General features: G+C 55.1%; 1 protein-coding gene across 11 annotated transcripts in view; it reads left to right on the top strand.

The window, feature by feature from the left end:
• Positions 1 to 17388, top strand: part of RNF213 (ring finger protein 213) — a 115260-nt gene that overhangs the window by 11977 nt on the left and 85895 nt on the right. For 7 of the 11 annotated variants that reach the window (XR_011422749.1, XM_023651845.2, XM_023651843.2 and 4 more), the window contains 7 exons: positions 1780 to 2006; positions 6531 to 6674; positions 13705 to 14220; positions 14492 to 14614; positions 15254 to 15417; positions 16052 to 16210; positions 16538 to 16740. Coding sequence is in view for 10 of the 11 variants with exons in the window: in XM_023651845.2 (XP_023507613.1) it covers positions 1780 to 2006; positions 6531 to 6674; positions 13705 to 14220; positions 14492 to 14614; positions 15254 to 15417; positions 16052 to 16210; positions 16538 to 16740 (1536 nt within the window). In the remaining variant the exon portion in view is untranslated. The remainder of the gene's footprint in view (positions 1 to 1779; positions 2007 to 6530; positions 6675 to 13704; positions 14221 to 14491; positions 14615 to 15253; positions 15418 to 16051; positions 16211 to 16537; positions 16741 to 17388) is intronic. The other 4 variants (XM_070225819.1, XM_023651847.2, XM_070225820.1 and 1 more) reach the window with 1 other exon arrangement.

Raw genomic sequence — 17388 nt, 5'->3', positions numbered from 1 at the left:
CATCAAACATGTCTAGGATGCAGATTCCTCAAAGTTTCAAAGAGACGCTTAGTTACAGGTCAGCAGGTCAGCAGGTCAGCATGACCCTCACGTCTGGGGAGGGAGGCATCTTCAAGGGGCACCGATCCTGGCTTCCAGGACGGGAGGGATGCGTCCCTGCCCTCGGAACGCGCTCTTCACTTTGGGACAGTGTTCAGTGCCTCCTTCCTTTGGTGGTTAGAGCAGAGGGGCCACGTATGTTTGACGGGCCCTAAGTCAGCTTCTTTAGTTCACGTGCAGTCCGGGCCAAATCGGGTGTAAATCAGAAGAGCTTCTTCACGTCTCAGTGTGCGAACATGTCTCGTCACCTTCCAGCTCTGGGCCTCTGGCCTTAAGGTTCTCAGAGTGTGTATGTAGACGTTTAATGTATTTGTTGTTAATTCTGTGTCCGTTCATGGTTCCTGAGGGCCTTGTATGTTCTGGTCCTGGGGACCCCCCAGGGGAACAAGGCCACCGGTCCCTGCCTTCCAGGCCTTACGGAGAAGGAGGAGGGCGGTGGTAAGATGGTGCTGGGAGAGGGAAGTGGAAGGGGCCGTGAGAGGAAGCTCCCAGAGCATGGGTGCCCCTGGTGGGTCTGGGGCCTTGGGGGTCAGGCTAAGGGAGGGTTCCAGGCAGAAAACCCCCAAGAGTGTGTGAGGGGGCACCGAGACTCAGGTCTGGAAATGGGGCTCCCCTGAAAGGTTCAGTGTGGGAGGGGGCACTGCAGCAGGTGCTTGGTGCTGAGTGGATGCCGGCTGTACACGGGCGGGATTCTGGAGGCAGACCAGCGCGGGTGCACGGATGGATGAGTGCAGGGACCAGGGAGGCCCTGCTGCGAGAGGGGCTGGGAGCGGGGCGCCGGCCCCCGAGAAGGTGGAGGAATTGCTCTGGGGAGGGTGTGCTGGGGGCAAGTTCTGGCCTGGAGCTGCAGAGTTGGAGGTGCCGCTGAGACGTCAGGGTCCAGGCGACTCTGCTGATGTGGACATCGGGAGGGAGGGGCTGGACATCCAGGCTGCCCGCTCTCTGTCTGGGATTCGCCCCTCCTTGCGGCCGGGGCCGGGGGCCCGGGTCTCTCCTGCCCACCCAATAGCAGAGATTGTACCTCGTTGGGCTCACAGCACCTGGGGAAGGACCTCGAGGGAGGAGCGGCTGCTCTGTCAATGCTCCTGGGAGGGCCCATGGTTTCCTGAGTGATGGTCACTTGCCTTCCCCGAGGTGTGACCTGTGTGCGTCTGCTGTAGGAACAGAACAGTGTTCCTTCTTCCCTTCCAGACTGGTCTAATGATTCAACTGATATGAGATCACCAGGAGAAACACAAACTAGCTTAAGGATGTATGTAGCTCCTGTGTATGTGGGAGAGACCCAGGAAGACTGAGTAACTCCGCAAAGGCCAAAGCCACCCCCTTATTTTACCATCTTGAGCTAAAGGCAAAAGAGATGCTGGGGGTGGGGAGTCACGTATGGGAGCTGACCTGGAAACGCACAGTAAAGCAGGGTAAGATTCTTCTGCAGGTTTAAGTCCTTGCCTTCTCCATCCGTGAGTTTCCAGAGTACGTCATCCTCCTCTGCCCCAACAGCCAGAGAGACACCCTTACAAATGGAGATTTCCCTTACAAATGTAAATGCCTCTTACCATTGGGCGGTTTCCTGAGCCTCTCCTGTGTGTGCTGTTTCTTAAAAATGCCTAGCTAAAAATAATCAATATGCCAGAGAGGCATATTTTGGGGTGACAGTTCTGCTTCCCTTCCCTGCCTCTGTAGATTCTGAGAAGAACCACTCCGTGACGTCGGCCCCGGAGGCAGAAATGGAGTGTGGACAAGAGCTGAAGGAGGAAGGCGGCCCCAAGGTGACGTCTGCCCCGCAGGCAGAAATGGAGTGTGGACAAGAGCTGAAGGAGGATGGCAGCTCCTTCTTGTCCTCAGGCTCAAGTGATCGGCAGGAAAATGCGGACGAGCCTTGTTCTGATGCCTCCTGGACGGTGCAGAGAGTGAGTGTGCCCGGCCCTGGGAGGGCGGGTCTGGAAGGAGCGATTCTGCCCGTTTCCCACGTGCTCTCGCTCTGCCGAGAGGGCGTTTTCTGCTGTGGTTTCCTCAGTGGCTGAACAAGGTCCCCCATGTCCTCACGGCATCCTCTCCAGGACAGCCTCACTGCACTGCTGCCCAGCGGCCCCCAAAACTGCCTGCCACTGCCCAGCTCGCGGACCCCTGCACACTGGCAGGGGCAGAGCTGCCGCTTCCCTGCCTGATTCGTCGCATGGTCTCTGGGTTCCCATCCCTCTGGGGTCTCCAACTGCCTTTCTTCCGTGTCTCCTAGAAGCTTCTGCCATGTGGGTGTCTGGCTCTTCGGCTCTTCTCTGGGCCTCCAAGCTCCAGGGAAGGGTGGGGACTCAGGAAATAGCGCTGGCTGCTGGATGCTGGTTCTCCAGGGGAAGGCTGAGCCGTCTTCCGTCTCTATCAGTACCTATAAGTATCAGGCTGGGAGGGCGTCTCCTGAGTAAGTGACCAGGCTGGAGCCCCCGTGAGGCTCGCAAGGGTGTTGCCTGGACAGGGTCAGGGCGTGTGGCGGGAGAGAAGGGCTCCCGTGCTGCAGCTCAGCCAGTCCCGGCCCAGCCGGCCCGGCTCAGCTCCCAGGCTTCTTGTTGGATGCTGACAGGGGCCCATTGTCTTTCTGTGTCTGGGTTGGGGCTGGTTTCCTTTCTGGTCCTCAGTTCTTCCTTGCAGTGGTCGGTCCCGAAGGGAAGTGCCACAGCGGACAGCGTTGTGGTCTGCTGTGAGGGTATGTGTGTGGTGTGTGTTGTAGTGTGATTGTGTGGCGTGTGTGGCAGTGTGGAGTGTGTATATATGGGATGTGTGTGTGTGTGTGAGCGTGTGTGTGTCCTTCCCCTTGGAGAGCAATCCCATCCAGAGCAGGATGGCCAGCTCAGAGCCTGGGCCCCGTGGGACACTGAGAGTTCGGGTAAACTCTCGAAATGAGTATCAAGGAACACACACCATTGAGGTGCATACATGACACTGATTGAAAACGACATTGAGCCCAACAGAATTAGGGCCTATTTTTTAACCTTGTTAGAGTAAGTTTAAGGCTCTTTTGGAAGAATAAATGGGCAAGAATAACCAAGAAAACTGAATAAGAAAAGTCTCAAGTGGGACTTGCTGTATCAGATTAAACGAAAACACGTTATGAAGCCATGGTCATTAAAACAATGAATCCTGAGGGTGAGGAAGGTACGGAACAGATGACTCTGAAACAGAAGGAGTGAGTTGCCTCACTATGTCAAAAGCTCTGAGAAATCCCGGAGAAAACAGTGATCAACCCAGGAGAAACGTGGCCCGCGGTAGGTAGTCCACAGTTGAGAAGATGTAAACGGCCAGGAACCATGTAACGCTCCACCTCCGAACGCAAACGCTGAAAATTCAAAGAGCTGCCAGATATGATACTAAACCTTCGAATGAAAGGATGGGTTTAAAGCCAGCGCTGGCAGTGATGAGGGAAACGCCGTGGGACCAGCCGGCGAGGCAGGCGCCCTGCCACCCGCTCTTCTGCTTGTCTGATCTCATTGTGAGAAAATAACCTCAGAAAGGCCTCCGAAGGTTTGAGATAGGATTTCATCACAGCCTCACTGTTTTATGGCCCAGGGTTGGAACCCACTGGAATATTCCACCATCAGGGAGTGCCGTTGGTATCATCTTTGTGCCAGAATGTAGTGTGGCCTCCAACTGTTACTTTTGCAAAGATTAAAGATGTGAGGGAATTCTTGCAATCAAATTACTGACATAGATACATAAAAAGACTAAAATAAATAAGCAATAAATAAATAATTAATAAATAAAAGATTAAAATAAATAAAAAGATTAATAAAATAGATAAATAAATAAAAAGAGTAAAAAAAACAATGTACGGGGGCCGGCTCAGTGGTGCAGTGGTTAAGAACGCACGTTCTACTTCGGCAGCCCGGGGTTTGCCAGTTCGGATCCTGGGTGCGGACATGGCACTGCTTGGCAAGCCATTCTGTGGTAGGCGTCCCACATGTAGGGTGGAGGAAGATGGGCATGGATGTTAGCTCTGGGCCAGCCTTCCTCAGCAAAGAGAGAAGGATTCGCAGCAGTTAGCTTAGGGCTAATCTTCCTCAAAATAAACAAAAACAAAAAAACCCCCCAATGTACAGTAGAGCGATATCAGCAAAAATGGCAGAGAAGGGAACCCCAAGGCCCTGTCCCTCCAGAGAATCACCGAAAAAAATGAGCCAAACTGTAAGGATCAACTTGATTGGAACTTTGGAAATTGTCCAAGGGTTCCAGTAACTGGGCAAATGCGGAATCAAGAAAAGGCCACTTGACCGCAGGAGGAGAGCCCGCCCCGCTGCCTCCCCGCGTGGTGCTGTCTGAAGGTGGCAGGCCTGTCCTGATGTGGGCTCCTGGGGCCCGAGGCAGACTGTGCTTCTGATTTGACCTGTCTGGGGTTCCCTGAAGGAGTGACGCGGGCACTGGCCTTTTTCCGCTCCTTACTTGGAACTCCCTAAGGGTGGAAAAGCAGCTCTGTAGAGGACGTTCCTCAGAAGCATTGAGGCAAGCGAAAGAGCTGCACCCCAGGGGGCGGAAGGGCACAATCGGGGTAAATAAGGCTAGATTAGCCCGAGCCTGGGGGGGGGGGGGGCGGGGTGGGGGGGGGCGGGGTGGGGGGGGGGCCAGGAGAGCAGGCCTTTCTGGAAGAGGATTTTGAGAGAGCTCCAGGTATAACGGGGAATCTAGAGAAAGCCACACGGAGGCCCAGAGCTCCCCCAGGACTGCTGGGTGGGTGTGGGCTTTCCTTCTGGGGTGATGGAGAGGTCTGCAACTGGGTGGAAGTGACAGTGGCAGAGCATTGTGAATGCCCTCAATGCCCCTGAATCGTGCACCTTAAAATGGCTGAGTTTGTTACGTGATCTTCACCTTGACATAAGGAAACTATGGAGTATCGTCAGAGGAGGGGATTTAAAAAAAGCCTAAGTGCAGGGAAGGGAGGCGGGATGAAGGGCAGGCGCGAAGGCTGGGGGGGTTGTCTCTGGCGTTGGCATGGTGGCCTTGGTGATTGTTCCCAGTCCCTGTGGTGACCCTGCGTGATCTGTATGGTCAGAAAGTGGTGTGTTGTGGTTGAGCACGGGCCTGCGGGTGTGGCCGTGGTGTTCTAACGGTGCTGGGACGATGTGCCAGGGAACCAAGGGGATGGCCCAGCGCTGGGACACGGGCCGCTGGGCTGGCCTCATCCCCAGCCACTGAGTCGGGGGGTCCTTTGTCCCGCAGTCTCAGTGAGTGCAAGGGGTGTTGTGGTTGATGGGGACAGTGGGGAGCTCCTGCCAGTCTGTCGCCTGGCGTGACTGTCTCCGCCTGGCCTTTGCTTTGGTGGCCCTCTAGTGCCAACTAACTGGGTGCCTTTGCTGGTCTTGCTGCCTCCTGAGGGCTCCTGGATGTGTTCTTCCTGGGCGGCTGCCCCCGGCTGGGAAGAGGAGCACTGGACTGGGCCGGGGTGAGTTGGGTTAAAGGCCCCGACTGACCCTGTGGTTCCCTCCTGGGTCGCTTCCCTTCCTCAGCCTCCTGCTGCCGGCCTGGGGTCCTGGCGCTGCTCTGGGCGAGGCCTTGAGCCTGGGGACCCCGTGTGCTCTCACTTGTCGCCCACCCCGGTCCAAGTCCCCTTGCAGAACTTCTCCTTCCCTTTTTCTTGGTCCAGATGCTCTGGGCTTTTCCCCTTGTCCCCCTCCCTGACGGCAGTGCCAGCCACGAGGCCCCCCATCTGGGCGACCCAGGTATCCCCCATGCCCTGGGCTTGCTCAGGTGAGGCTGAAGCCAGACTTGGAGCTGGAGGCCTCACAGGCTTCTGTCTTCATCCGCAACAGCTGAGCGCAGGAGCTTGGCCTTGGCCCTATCCTGACTGCCCTGTCCTGTCCTGGTCCGCTTGGTGGCCTGGGCCACCTCTGGGCCTCACTGTCTTCCTCAGGAAAAGGAGAAGGCTGGTGGGAGGAAGAGATGGGTGCCCCTGGCCAGTGCCGGCTCTGTGCTCCTTGGGGTGTGCCATCCACGGGTGGTTGGCTGCTGTCCTACACTGCTCCCGGTTCCCCAGAGGCCCTGGAGGCCTGGCTTGGCTTCGCCTTTGGTGCCAGCTGCCTGCTCGTCACAGGAATGTCTCTGCAGCTCGTCTGTGTGGGAAGCGCCAGCCCAGGCATTGGGATGGAGGCCCTCAGGACCCGGGACCCGGGCTTGCTTCCACCTGGAGGTCAGGTGTGCCCGCCCTTGAGGGCACCAGCTGTGGCGTGGGGCAGTCCTCATCTATGGATTTGCTCTGCCCGCCTGCCCACCCACCCACAGGAGCCCTTTCTTGGATTTCCTGCACAGGAGATCCTCTGCCTGCTGGCCCTGGCCCGCTGGGGGCTGGGGAGCTGGCGGGTCTGTCTGGGCCGGAGTCAGGTGTCCCTGAGGGTCCTGCTGGAGCAGTGCCTGTGGGCCCCCTGCCTTGTCTGAAGGGGGTCCTGTTTTAACAGGGAGTTGCGTCAGACGTTCTGGTAGATTTGGCTGACTGCACATCCGATGAGCCGGAGGCTGCTAGTTACACGCCCAACAAAAGAAGAAAGGCGGATGCATCCCTGTTTGAGGTCACTGACGTGTTCTCTCCAGACCTCGAGCAGGTAGTTTGCAAACACCGTGGGACTGGATGCCTCCTGCCATGCCCCACATGGGAATGGAGCCCCCCACCCCAACCCCGACTGCTGAGGAAGGCTGGTGGGGGGGCGCTGGTCTGTGCAATAGCCGTGCCTCTGGGTTTTGGCTCCTGGGACTCTGAGGACGTTCTGCTCACGTGCAGTTTCAGTTTGACCGTGTGTGCCCCCACCCCCATGCTTCCGTCCATCGTGTTATTGCTTGTGCGACTATCTCCTTTGGAATGTGGGAAATTTACCTCGAACCCTCCACAAGCCGTACAGGATTCTCCTCATGGAAGAAAGCAGGAGGGCGCCGGTCTCCCTGAGGGCGGAGGACCAGGCTGCTGGAGGTCCAGGCCGAGCCTGTGCTGGGGCTCAGAGAAGATGCCTGGCCACGGCCCGTGCCGGCGCCTGCGGTTGTGGGCCCGGGTTCAGAACCGCAGCGGGGTAGTGGGAGCCCGCTGACTTCAGTCTCTGGTTTGTGGAAGTTCATATCCTGACTTCTTCGTTTTCTTTAGCACTGAGGAGTATTGCAGCCTTCTCTAATAATATCAAAAACGAGATTAGCTAATAGATGTAATGAAAGTATTTTTTGCTTATGAGGAGAAGCAACGAGGTTTCAGACTTTGAAGAGTGATGTTTGTGGAGTTGGTTTTAACTGTTGCTTTTGATAAAGAGCGGTGGCTTTTCCTGAGTAAGAGAGCCACTGATCCACCTAACAGATTTATTGAGCGGCTACCTCGTGCAGGGCCCGGGCACCAGGAGGGAGCCGGCCGGCGGGTGGGGTGGGAGGCGTAGTCTGGCCTCCTGGGCGTGAACTTGATCTGTTGACGTTTGGCTCCTGAAGCACTTGGTGAATACAGCCGACATCCACACAGGGGCTGGAATGGCCCCGGCAGAAGGACAGTGAGCCATCCATGATAGCAACAAAAACAGGAGACCAACCCCCCAAATCCTTTTTCCCTGAGAGGTAAAATAGGAGGTTTAATATCTTAAAGCTATCAGTTCTTGTCTCAGGTTTATACATTAAATTAACCAATTAATGTGTAAAAGTAGTATAGCTCCCACGAGTTTGGTTTTGGGTTTGTTTTGGAAGTTGACAAAAGATTCTAAAGTCCAGTATAAATTGGTGAGAATTCCTAGAAAGAATGTAGAAAAAAGGAAAAATAAATGGGAGATTTGACGTCCAAATGTATCTTAAGCTCTAGACATGCAGCCACGCACCGTTTGTAGGGGAAGAAAACTGCCCTTCTTTCCTTCTAGGCTCTCTGACTGGTCTAATCATTAAATTGGCATGAGACAGATGAACAGGACAAAGATAAATTTAATTTCATATGTCTGGGAGCCCAAAGATATGATGCTCCAGGAAGTGACCAAAGCAGGAAGCTTTTAGACTTTGTAGACAAAGAAACAAATTTGTGAAGGATTGACAAGGCAAAGAATTGTGGACTTGGGGAGTAAATTAGTGAGGAAGTAACAAGTTTTGTTTACCCAGCCTTCTTGGCCTTGAATTCCCATTTCTGGTGATACAGATGCCTTCCCAATGGAGATTTATTTCCTGCTTTAGGGGGGCAATGTCCTTCTTACACCAGCTGTTTCTCAAGTGACTTTTTTTTTTTTGAGGAAGATTAGCCCTGAGCTAACATCTGCTGCCAATCCTCCTCTTTTTTGCTGAGGAAGACTGGCCCTGAGCTAACATCCGTGCCTATCCTCCTCTACTTTATGTGTGGGACGCCTACCACAGCATGGCGTGCCAAGCAGTGCCATGTCCGCACCCGGGATCTGAACCGGCGAACCCCGGGCCACCAAGGTGGAATGTGTGAACTTAACCACTGCGCCACCGGGCCAGCCCCTCAAGTGACTTTAATTTAACACAGTATGCCAAAGTGGCACATTTTGGCGTGGCATATTGTGCTCCCCTTCGTGTTCTAATGGAAGTGCATCAAGGAGGATCGGTGTAGAACATCCAGACACAGACGTGAGCATAGGTGACAATTCAGCACGTGATAAACGTAGCATAATAAATCAGAGGGTAAAAGCTGATGTGTCAAATAAGAGATGTTTGAACCATGGGCTCTGGAAAAAAGTAGATTCCCAGCTCAGACTGACACTAAAATGGGTACCGGGTTGATAATATTTTAATGTAAAACAACACCCTAGAAGTTCTAGAAAAAAAGCTGTTAGAACATTGGTTACCTTGGCTTATTTTGAGCTTCTGTAAGATGGAGATAACCTAATTTGACATTTGATTATTTTAACCATTAAAAGTCTTCTGGTTGCAAATAACTGAAAACCCAGCTCAGACTAATTAATACAATAAAGGGAATGTGTCACTCACAATGTGAGAAATTCTGAGGTGGGACTAGCTGCAGGTGAGGATTGATCAAGGCACCTAGGTGAAAATTCCTCAAGTCTGGGTGTTTCTCTCTGTCTTTGCGCTGCCTTGCTGATGTCGGTTTCCTCCTCAGCCTCTCAACGGCTGTCTCCAACACTCTGGGCTCTTTCACAACATGTCATGTCATGATGTCCACAGTTATCCACTTCCCACTACATCCTTTGAGGGATAAGAGAACACCTTCTTTGGTGGGTCCTACACCCAAAGAGGAAGCATCTCCTTCCCAGGGGAAGCTCTCCTGAAATCACATGCCCTTCCCTGAAGCAGTCACTGTGGCCAGGGTGACAGGCTGACCCTGGAGCTGGAGAAGAGTTACTCCTGCTTGCACCACACAGCTGAGGTCAGGGTTTGAGGGGACCATTTCCTGGAGTTGGGGGAGACGGAGCAGTTGGCCAGCTTACAATGGAGAGGCCAGCACTTGTGCTAATCACTCCACGAGTTAGGGGTGAGTCTGCGGGTCAACCCCATCTTTCCGGTTCCCGTCCCGGGCTCTTCTCTTGTTGCTTCTTCAAAGCCGCACTTTGTGTCTGTAGAAGGGTCACCCCACACCCTGCCTGTGTTTGTCATCCCACTTCTGCAAAAGAGGGAACTGAAGTGCAGAGAGGTTACTCAGGCCCACGCCCCGCCGAGGGCCAGGAGACAGGGGAAGGGCTTCTGCAGAGACGGGCTGTGGCGACGGGCTGCGGCGGCGCCCCTCTGCCAGAAGGAGGGGCTTGATCAGGTGCCAGGGGCTCTGGCGGCGCCCCTCTGCCAGAAGGAGGTGCTTGATCAGGTGCCGGGTGGAAAAGCTACCTGTCTTCAGCTGGTCTATTCATCCGGAATCAGTGCAGCATTTCTTACAGGGGGCGGGGGCGGGGCGGGCGGCTCGGGCAGGGCTGGCCAGCCCACTTGTCAGCCTGCAACACTCTGGCCCCTGTCAGGCGGCTCCGCTGGCTTCCATCCGACCAGTCGGTGCTCGTCCCTGGGGTGTCTGCTGCGGTGTCCCCACCCGTCACCCCCACACTCCGTGGCAGGTGACTCTTCAGGGCTCCCCAGCAGCTGGTGAGTGGACTGGGCCCGCCTGCCTTCCCCTCATCAACTAGGATAATATATATGTATTATATATATAATTAGGAGTATATGTGTATAACTTACATATATATATACACACATACTTCATTTTTGTCATGGAAGCAGTCATGGTTTTAGCCTGAGCCTTGCTTGACCGCCGTGCCAGCAGTCTTGGGGCTGCCTGGTGCCCCAGCCCTGACCTGGAAGTGTGAAGGGCACCTGGTGCGCGCACAGTCCCCATAACTGTGTGTTGAAGGAGCTATAAGTCGCCTGTGCAAAATCTAAATCTTATTCTAAAAGGTCTTAAAGCAGCTTATGAAAAGCACAATAAAATAGGAATAAGAGAGGGAGAAAACAGATAAAGAGGAGAAAGACAAATTGCAGGTTAGAAGAGTCAAAGCTGGTCATGGGAGCTGAGTGCAGACCCGGCCCGGGGCCGAGGGGAGGGGGGCCCGTGGGGGCCCGAGGGTCATGCGGGGCTGGGAAGCCTGCTGGCGAGGCCGGGAAGCAGCCAGAGCTTGCATGGAGCCGCACGTGGGGCTTTCTGAGGAACTGACTGAATGAAACAAAAACGTTTGGGCGCTACAGTGGGCCAGGGATTGTTCTGGACAGTGGATGCAGCGGCGAACAAAGCGGACGCAGAGACTCCATCCTGGAGGGAGGAACGAGCCGCCACGTGTGTCGGGCACGGGCGCTGCAGGAAAGCAGGGCGGAGGGCCGGGGAGCTTTCCTGCACGGGGGCTCCGGGACCTCTGCTGAGGGGCATGGGACAGGGGACTGAAGGAAGGAGGCGTCTGGGGAAAGAGGGAATTGAGGCAGGAGACGACAGCAAAGAGCATTGTATGGGGGATTTAATTTATAGAGGTGACTGAGTGACGGCACAAGGGGTCAGTGCCACTGAAAGAAGTTTTATTGCGGTTCCCAAGAGGAGGGGCCACACCACGCAGGGCCACACCGGGGAGGACCAGGGTGGTCATCAGGTACAAGGAGTGAGGGGAGGGGGTGGCCCAGAGCCTGTGGTGTAGGGGCAGGTAGGCAACTTTGAGCGAGTTTCGGATTGGCTGGTTTGAGTAAACTCGCTGGACTCCGTGGGTAGACTGTCAGTAGGACGGTCTGGTTGTCCTACGCCTGGCCCTGGGGCGATGGGGCAAGGGGAAATAGTGGCTGGGCCTGAGAGGGTTAGATAAAGGAGGTGGTTGGGGTGTGGGCCGGTCGGTTTGCATATGAAAGGTGTGCCCCCAGGGGACTCATTTGCTGTCTCTAGGAATTAGCTATCCCTGGGAAGGGCAGTCCCTCCAGGATTAGCATGGCTCCCAAAATGTCAAATCATCATAAAATACAGAACAGGCTTAGTACTGGAGGCCAGGGATGAGGCTGGCAGGCAGTGAACAGGGGTCAAGTCATGCAGGGGTCTCCCGGCCACGGTCAAGCCTTCGTTGTGGGTGAGCGAGGCAGCCGCAGGAGGCAGCGCCCCTCCAGCCACTTCAGGCAGCAGGGGATCAGGGAGTCTTTGAGGATCGACAAGCTGCCTCCTCAGGCTTAATGTGTTTCAGACTCGGCCTGTACTGTCTGCTCGGGGAAGCCTTCCAGGCTAGGGGCTGCCTCTGAGTGCCCAGTGCCCTCAAGCATCTTCCTGGTCGGCACTTCCCACACACTGAAACCGTCCGTTTTCAGCCTGTCTTCCCCACCAAACCACTAGCTTCCTGGAGGAGGAACACGTCTTGCTCGCTTGTTTCTTGTGCAGAGTTCCAGTCCCCCGGTAAGTCAGCTTTGAACCCAAATGACTTGATTGAAGCCAGCCTCGCACTAAAGAGGAGATTCTGCAAAGAACGGCAGGCCACGTGTCCATTCACGCAGCCTTCTGCTGGTCCCACCGGCGGTTCTCAACCAAGGCTGCACGTTAGAACTGATGCGGGGTCGGTGAGCCAAGGAGTCGAAAGAAAGATTTCTTGGACTCTCAAGGTCTGGCAGTGGTGCTCTTTTATTTATAGAATAGTGTGGAGAAGCATGGGGACAGGACCCATGGGCAGTCAGAGCTCCTGCTGCTGCCCTGAGTTGAGGGTTAGGGCTAAATTTATAAGGCATGGGTACGTGACTTATTTTTACTGAAAAAAATAGATGATGTAAAAAGTCATTAAATGATTTCAGTGCAGATGGGGTCTGGTTATTGTGCGGTCATATAACTTTAGATACGAATCTGGTCATATAGATCACGGCATGTAGATGAGGATGCCCTGGGCTTCTCTCCCTGGGGCAGCCCTAATTCATACCATAAAAAAAATCCACCAGGTCATATAGTTTGGCATGTAGGCCAGGTCACCTTGGGCTTCTCTAGCTGGGGCAGCCTTAATCCACATCAAGAACCATCAGGAAAGCAAGTGGCGATGCTGGTGCTGAGGCCCACAGACCAGTCAGATCAGAGTTGGGGTGTGTAGGGTAAGGCTTCCAGCGGGGACCTCCAGTGGGGAGCTCGACTGGTCCTGCTGTCGCAGGGCGGGCCGGCACGGGGCAGCCCCACTGCACTGGGAGCTCCTCAGAGATGCCAAATCTCGGGTCCCCCGCTGCGCTGAGTCGCCATCAGCATGTTAGCAAGGTCTTTAGAGATCTGTGTGCCCCTGGAAGTCGGAGGAGTTACAGCCAGAAATGACCTTTGTTAACCTCTTTCTTTCTACCGTGATGTTAGTGGGTGTTAATTATCAGACAGTCCAGGAGATGGCCCCCAGGGGTGCCTGAGCGGCAGGGTAGGGCACCTGGGTGTCGTGCTGGTCATTGCAGGCAGAGCTGTAGGAGGTTGGATCAGGATTCTTGGAGAAAATCCAGGAGCTGACTCCGAACCAGGCCACCCCAGCCCCCGTGCAGGCAAACCCCAAGTTCCTTCATCTCCCTCTCCCAGGCGACTCAACCCCGGCAGGGGGCGGGTAGCGAGTCCCGGGTCCACGCCGGGTGTCAGGGGTTTGCAGAACACTGCCCTTACTGAGCTGATCAACACACTCCAGAGCAGTATCCCCAAGTGAGGCGGGGGCCCCCGTGGAGCCCTCGAGGGTCCCGCCACGTCTGTGTCTCATGCTCTGTTTCTGAGTCCGAGGTTGGGGACTTTTGCCTCTGAGCAGTGGCATCCAGGCGGGGGCCCAGCGCGCCTGCGTGGGTGCAGGAAGGACTCTTCAGCCTTCTGTTCACTTTTCAGTCTCCTCCTTTTCTCTGTTTCAAGGTTTGTGTACGTACTGAGTACGATGTAGGTGTGTGATACACAGAGGCCCATATGTGCTTTCTAACATTTGAAACTGCTCGGCACAGAGGGATGTCCCTCAGCAGGAATTCCGCGGGAGAGTCTCAGCTGTGATTTGGCTGAACAGCGCGTGGCCACTTGTCCCTCAGCTCCGTCCACCGCCCTGTTCATTGTGGGTCTCAATTTCATTCTTTCCAACATGCGGAAATGGCAGACTTAACAGAGGCAAGGTGGTTTGGTCGAGCTAAGTTTGACATACTTGAGGAATTGAAAGGCAGCTGGAGGAAAACATTGGCGAGAGTAGAGGAAACCTAAGAAATAAAATGAGTGCCTCTTTTTCTGTTTAGAGCAAAAGAAAGAATCGGAAGAGGAAGAAGAATCAGAAGACTGCCACTCCCGCGGATCCGGGCTCCTTGGTCCCCTGCAGTCTGACTTCTCTGGGGGACCCTGGGCCCCAGGACACAGCCCCGCCCCAGCATGGAGCTCAGCGGAACGGGCCGACCAGCCAGCCGAGCCAGCCTCCTGGTGCGGGCATGACGCCCCCAGAGGGCGGTGGCCACAGAGAGCCCGCTGCGCCCGCTGAGGTTGGTGGCAGCTCTCTTCAGGGCCAGGCCGCAGGAGGAGCAGAAACAGCTGCGGGAGGAGAGTCTCCGGGCAGCCTGGCGCCCCAGGACCAGCAGACACAGGGAGGTGCCCTCCCGGAAGGGAAGGGTCACCACACCCCCGACCCCTCCAAGGACGGAGGCCTCCCCCAGGAGGGGGCCGGCCCAACTACCTCTGCTGGTGAAGGACGTCCTGGGAAGGAATACGCTGCCCAGGAGCCTCAGCCCGCTGGGCAGCAGGCTGCGGCCCCCACCTCTGGGGTGAGAAGTCGGGAGTGATGGCTGGGGTTGGCCCGCCACGCCCTTGCTGCCTTGCTGTGCATGTGGTTCTGATATCACCTTCCTGTCTGGGAAGGGCCTCTACTGCGGCTTGCTCCCCAGAGGGGGCTTTGGAGGGGCTGCCCCTGCACCCAAGCTGTGACCCCTGTCCCTGGGCTGGTGGCAGATGCCGACCTTTACGCCATTGAGTCCAAGTCTCACTGTCCATTTTGTCACCTTGGCCCTGATGTTTTGGTGTCATTATTTCTTCCAGGCGGTTGATGCTGCAGCCAAGCCAGCTAGTCCAGGGAAAGAGGCTGGGAAAGAAGTTAAAAATGAGACCCAGAAAACAAAACGGCCACCAGCAAGCACATCTGCTTCTCTAGAAAACCGCCAGGTACAGCATCTAGGTCTCCAGGAGGCCTCCTTGTCCCTGCTCTGTCCCACGGTCTGCTCCTTCGGCCCCATTCCTTCCACAGCTCGTCTTTCATTTAATTATTCAGTGACTCTGTTAGGTGGTAGGGGTGCAGCTGAAGGAGACCCAGCTCCTGCCTGCATGGGGCTCACATTCTAGAGGGGAGAGAGACAGAAAGCAAGGTCAGGCTGTGAGGAGTGCCGTGGAGAAAGTAAGATGAGGTGCTAGATTGGGTGCCGAGGGAACACGGCCAGGCAAGGCCTCCCCAAGGGCGTGGTGTTGGAGTGGAGACCTGAAAGAGTGAGGGGCAAGCCATGTGGATATCTGGGGATGTGTCCCAACCAAAAATGGCACGTGCAAAGGCTCTGAGGTAGAGTGTGGTCTGCGAGTTCAGGGAACAGCCAGGAGGCTGGTGCCCCGCAGAGAGAATGAAGGGAGGAGAGGCTGTTGACGAGGTTGGAGAGAGGGGCCCGTGGAGGCTGTGGTGGGTGGACCAGGAGGCACTGGAAGGCTCTGAGCAGGGAAGGGACGAGACCACTCTGGCTGCTGTGAGAAGCATGAGCTGCTGGGGGCAAACGTGGAGGCTGGTCTTAAAGGTTGGGGTTTGGTTCCTCGTTCCAGGAAGCTGAAACCAAGGACAAGACAGGTGTTACTGGAAAGAAAGTGAGTGAAACAGAAAAAGCCAAGCCAGAGGCCCCGAAGAAACCAGAAAGAAATTATGCAGCTGCTGTGAAAAATGAGGAGCAGAGAAATCCGAAAGCTGGCGCACATGAAGTTAAGGAAAGGTAGGGGATGACCCCACACGGGCCGCTGAGGAGGTAACCTGCCTAGGAGCACAGGCATGGCCCCCGCCCCACCCCTCTGCTGGGGCAGCCAAGGGCCGCGCAGCCCCAGAGGGGCTTCCCGGGCTGCCCTTCTCGTTGACTCTTTTGGGGAGTTGAGCTTTGGGGGAAAAAGGAGGTAGGCAGGAGGGGGCACCTGTCCCAATTCCTTGTTTGGTTTCAATGCTCTGTCACATAGTCCCTGGGGTCCTGGAGGCAACGCGGGCCTTCCGGAACTCAGGAGAGAGGCTGTCATGTCCCAGAGTGCTAACCAGCCCCTCCCGCCACTGCCCTCAGTTCTTTGGAGCTGGCCTGAGGTTGTCCCCCACCCTGAGCCCACCTTCCTCCATTGCAGAGGGAGGGGACCCACCTGGCGGGTAGTCTGGCCCAAGTGTGGATTCTGTTGCACTGTGCTGGGGTGTGTGTCAACGCACAGTCAAGAAACAAGGATGGTGTGTGCACACGTGTGCCTGTGCGTGTGCCTCCGTGTATCTATGTGTGTCCACATGTGCCTGTGAGTGTGCACGTGTGCGCATGCACGAAGGAGGCAGATCTGATCTACATCTAATGCGCATTTCCTCCTGTGGCTTTCTTCTAGCCCGCTGAGTCCCGAGGAAGGAGTCACCGTGTACTTCCATGCAATCATTTCTAAACATTTCAAGTTCAACCCCAACCACGACAGAGTATTCATCAGGGGAGGAGAAGAATTTGGGAATCCCAAATGGAGTCGTGATGTGTGTGAGATGTGCTACACCAAGTGAGTATGTCCGAGGGCTTGTGAGCAGTCCCTCAGCGAAATGTCCAGAACTTCTAGTCTTTGAAACATGCTGAAATAATTTTTATCAAGTTGATGACATCCTTAGACTTTTGGACCATGAATATTTCAAACAAATATTTCTTATAATGTCCTTCTTTGTCATATTTCTGTTGGCTCTGTCTGGAAAACATGCCTCATCCTAGAAGCATCCTCTTGGTCAGTATCGATGTATAGCTTTGGGTCTGTGCTCCATGCTGTGTTTGAGAAGAGCTAAAATTTCCAAGAGAGGATTTTCGGATAACCAACTGGTGTCCTGTTTGTTCACAGGGATTTAGGTGACGATGGGTCCCTCATTGAAGGCAGAGCTGTCCTTTCCAGGCAGCACCTGGACAAACCGATTCCTTACAAGTATGTCGTTGCACATGACAAGGGGCCTGTTGAGTATGAATTCATCTACAAACAGCAGCAGAAGGGAGGCGAGCATGTCAACCGCTGTCTGTGTGTCAAATCCTCGCTCCTGTGCTCCGGAGGTGAGCCATAGGTGGGGCGTTGGTCGTGCCTCTGGAGAGCAGAGCTGGCCTGGGCCTCTGTGGGTCCTCAGTGCTGGGCGTTGGCCCTGCCCCCAGCCCGGCCCTACGTTTAATAAACCTGAGTTTGGGAGCCTGTTTCTCATCAGTTTAGCGCAACTGCACCCTTACAAGAGGACGTAAGGAAAAGGCTTTTTAATAAAGGGAAAGGAGAGGGGATGAAGTGGCTGGGCAGGCAGGGCTGGGCCGCAGAGGCAGCCCTGCGATGGTGAGCAGGTTCAGGGTGAGAGCCGGGTTGACGGGGCTGCCAGGACGCTTCCCGGGAGATTTCCACGCACCGTGAGTGAGCCCTCCTGCTCGTGCCACTCTTCTGTCCTCCACACCTTCTTCTCTGATTTCTATTTTTCTTTCTCTTGCCTGTATCTATTTTTCTCTACCTTTTCTTTCTTTTTTTCTTTGCTCTATGTTTCACTCAGTGCATGCAGTGTGTGTGTTTGTGTCATGTGTGTGCGTGTGGTGTGTTGGCGTCGTGTGTGAGTGCGTCTGGTGTGTGTGGGGTGTGTCTGGGGGGTGTGTGTTCTATATAGAGAGTCTGTATGGATTCTGCTTTTAGGAACTTGCTCAGATCTTCTTTGTGGGCTAATACCTGGT

The sequence above is a fragment of the Equus caballus genome, chromosome 11 (assembly GCF_041296265.1).
Source record: "Equus caballus isolate H_3958 breed thoroughbred chromosome 11, TB-T2T, whole genome shotgun sequence".
Taxonomy (NCBI): Eukaryota; Metazoa; Chordata; class Mammalia; order Perissodactyla; family Equidae; genus Equus; species Equus caballus.
Note: the sequence above shows the minus strand (reverse complement) of the source record. Positions and strands in the feature narration are given on the sequence as shown.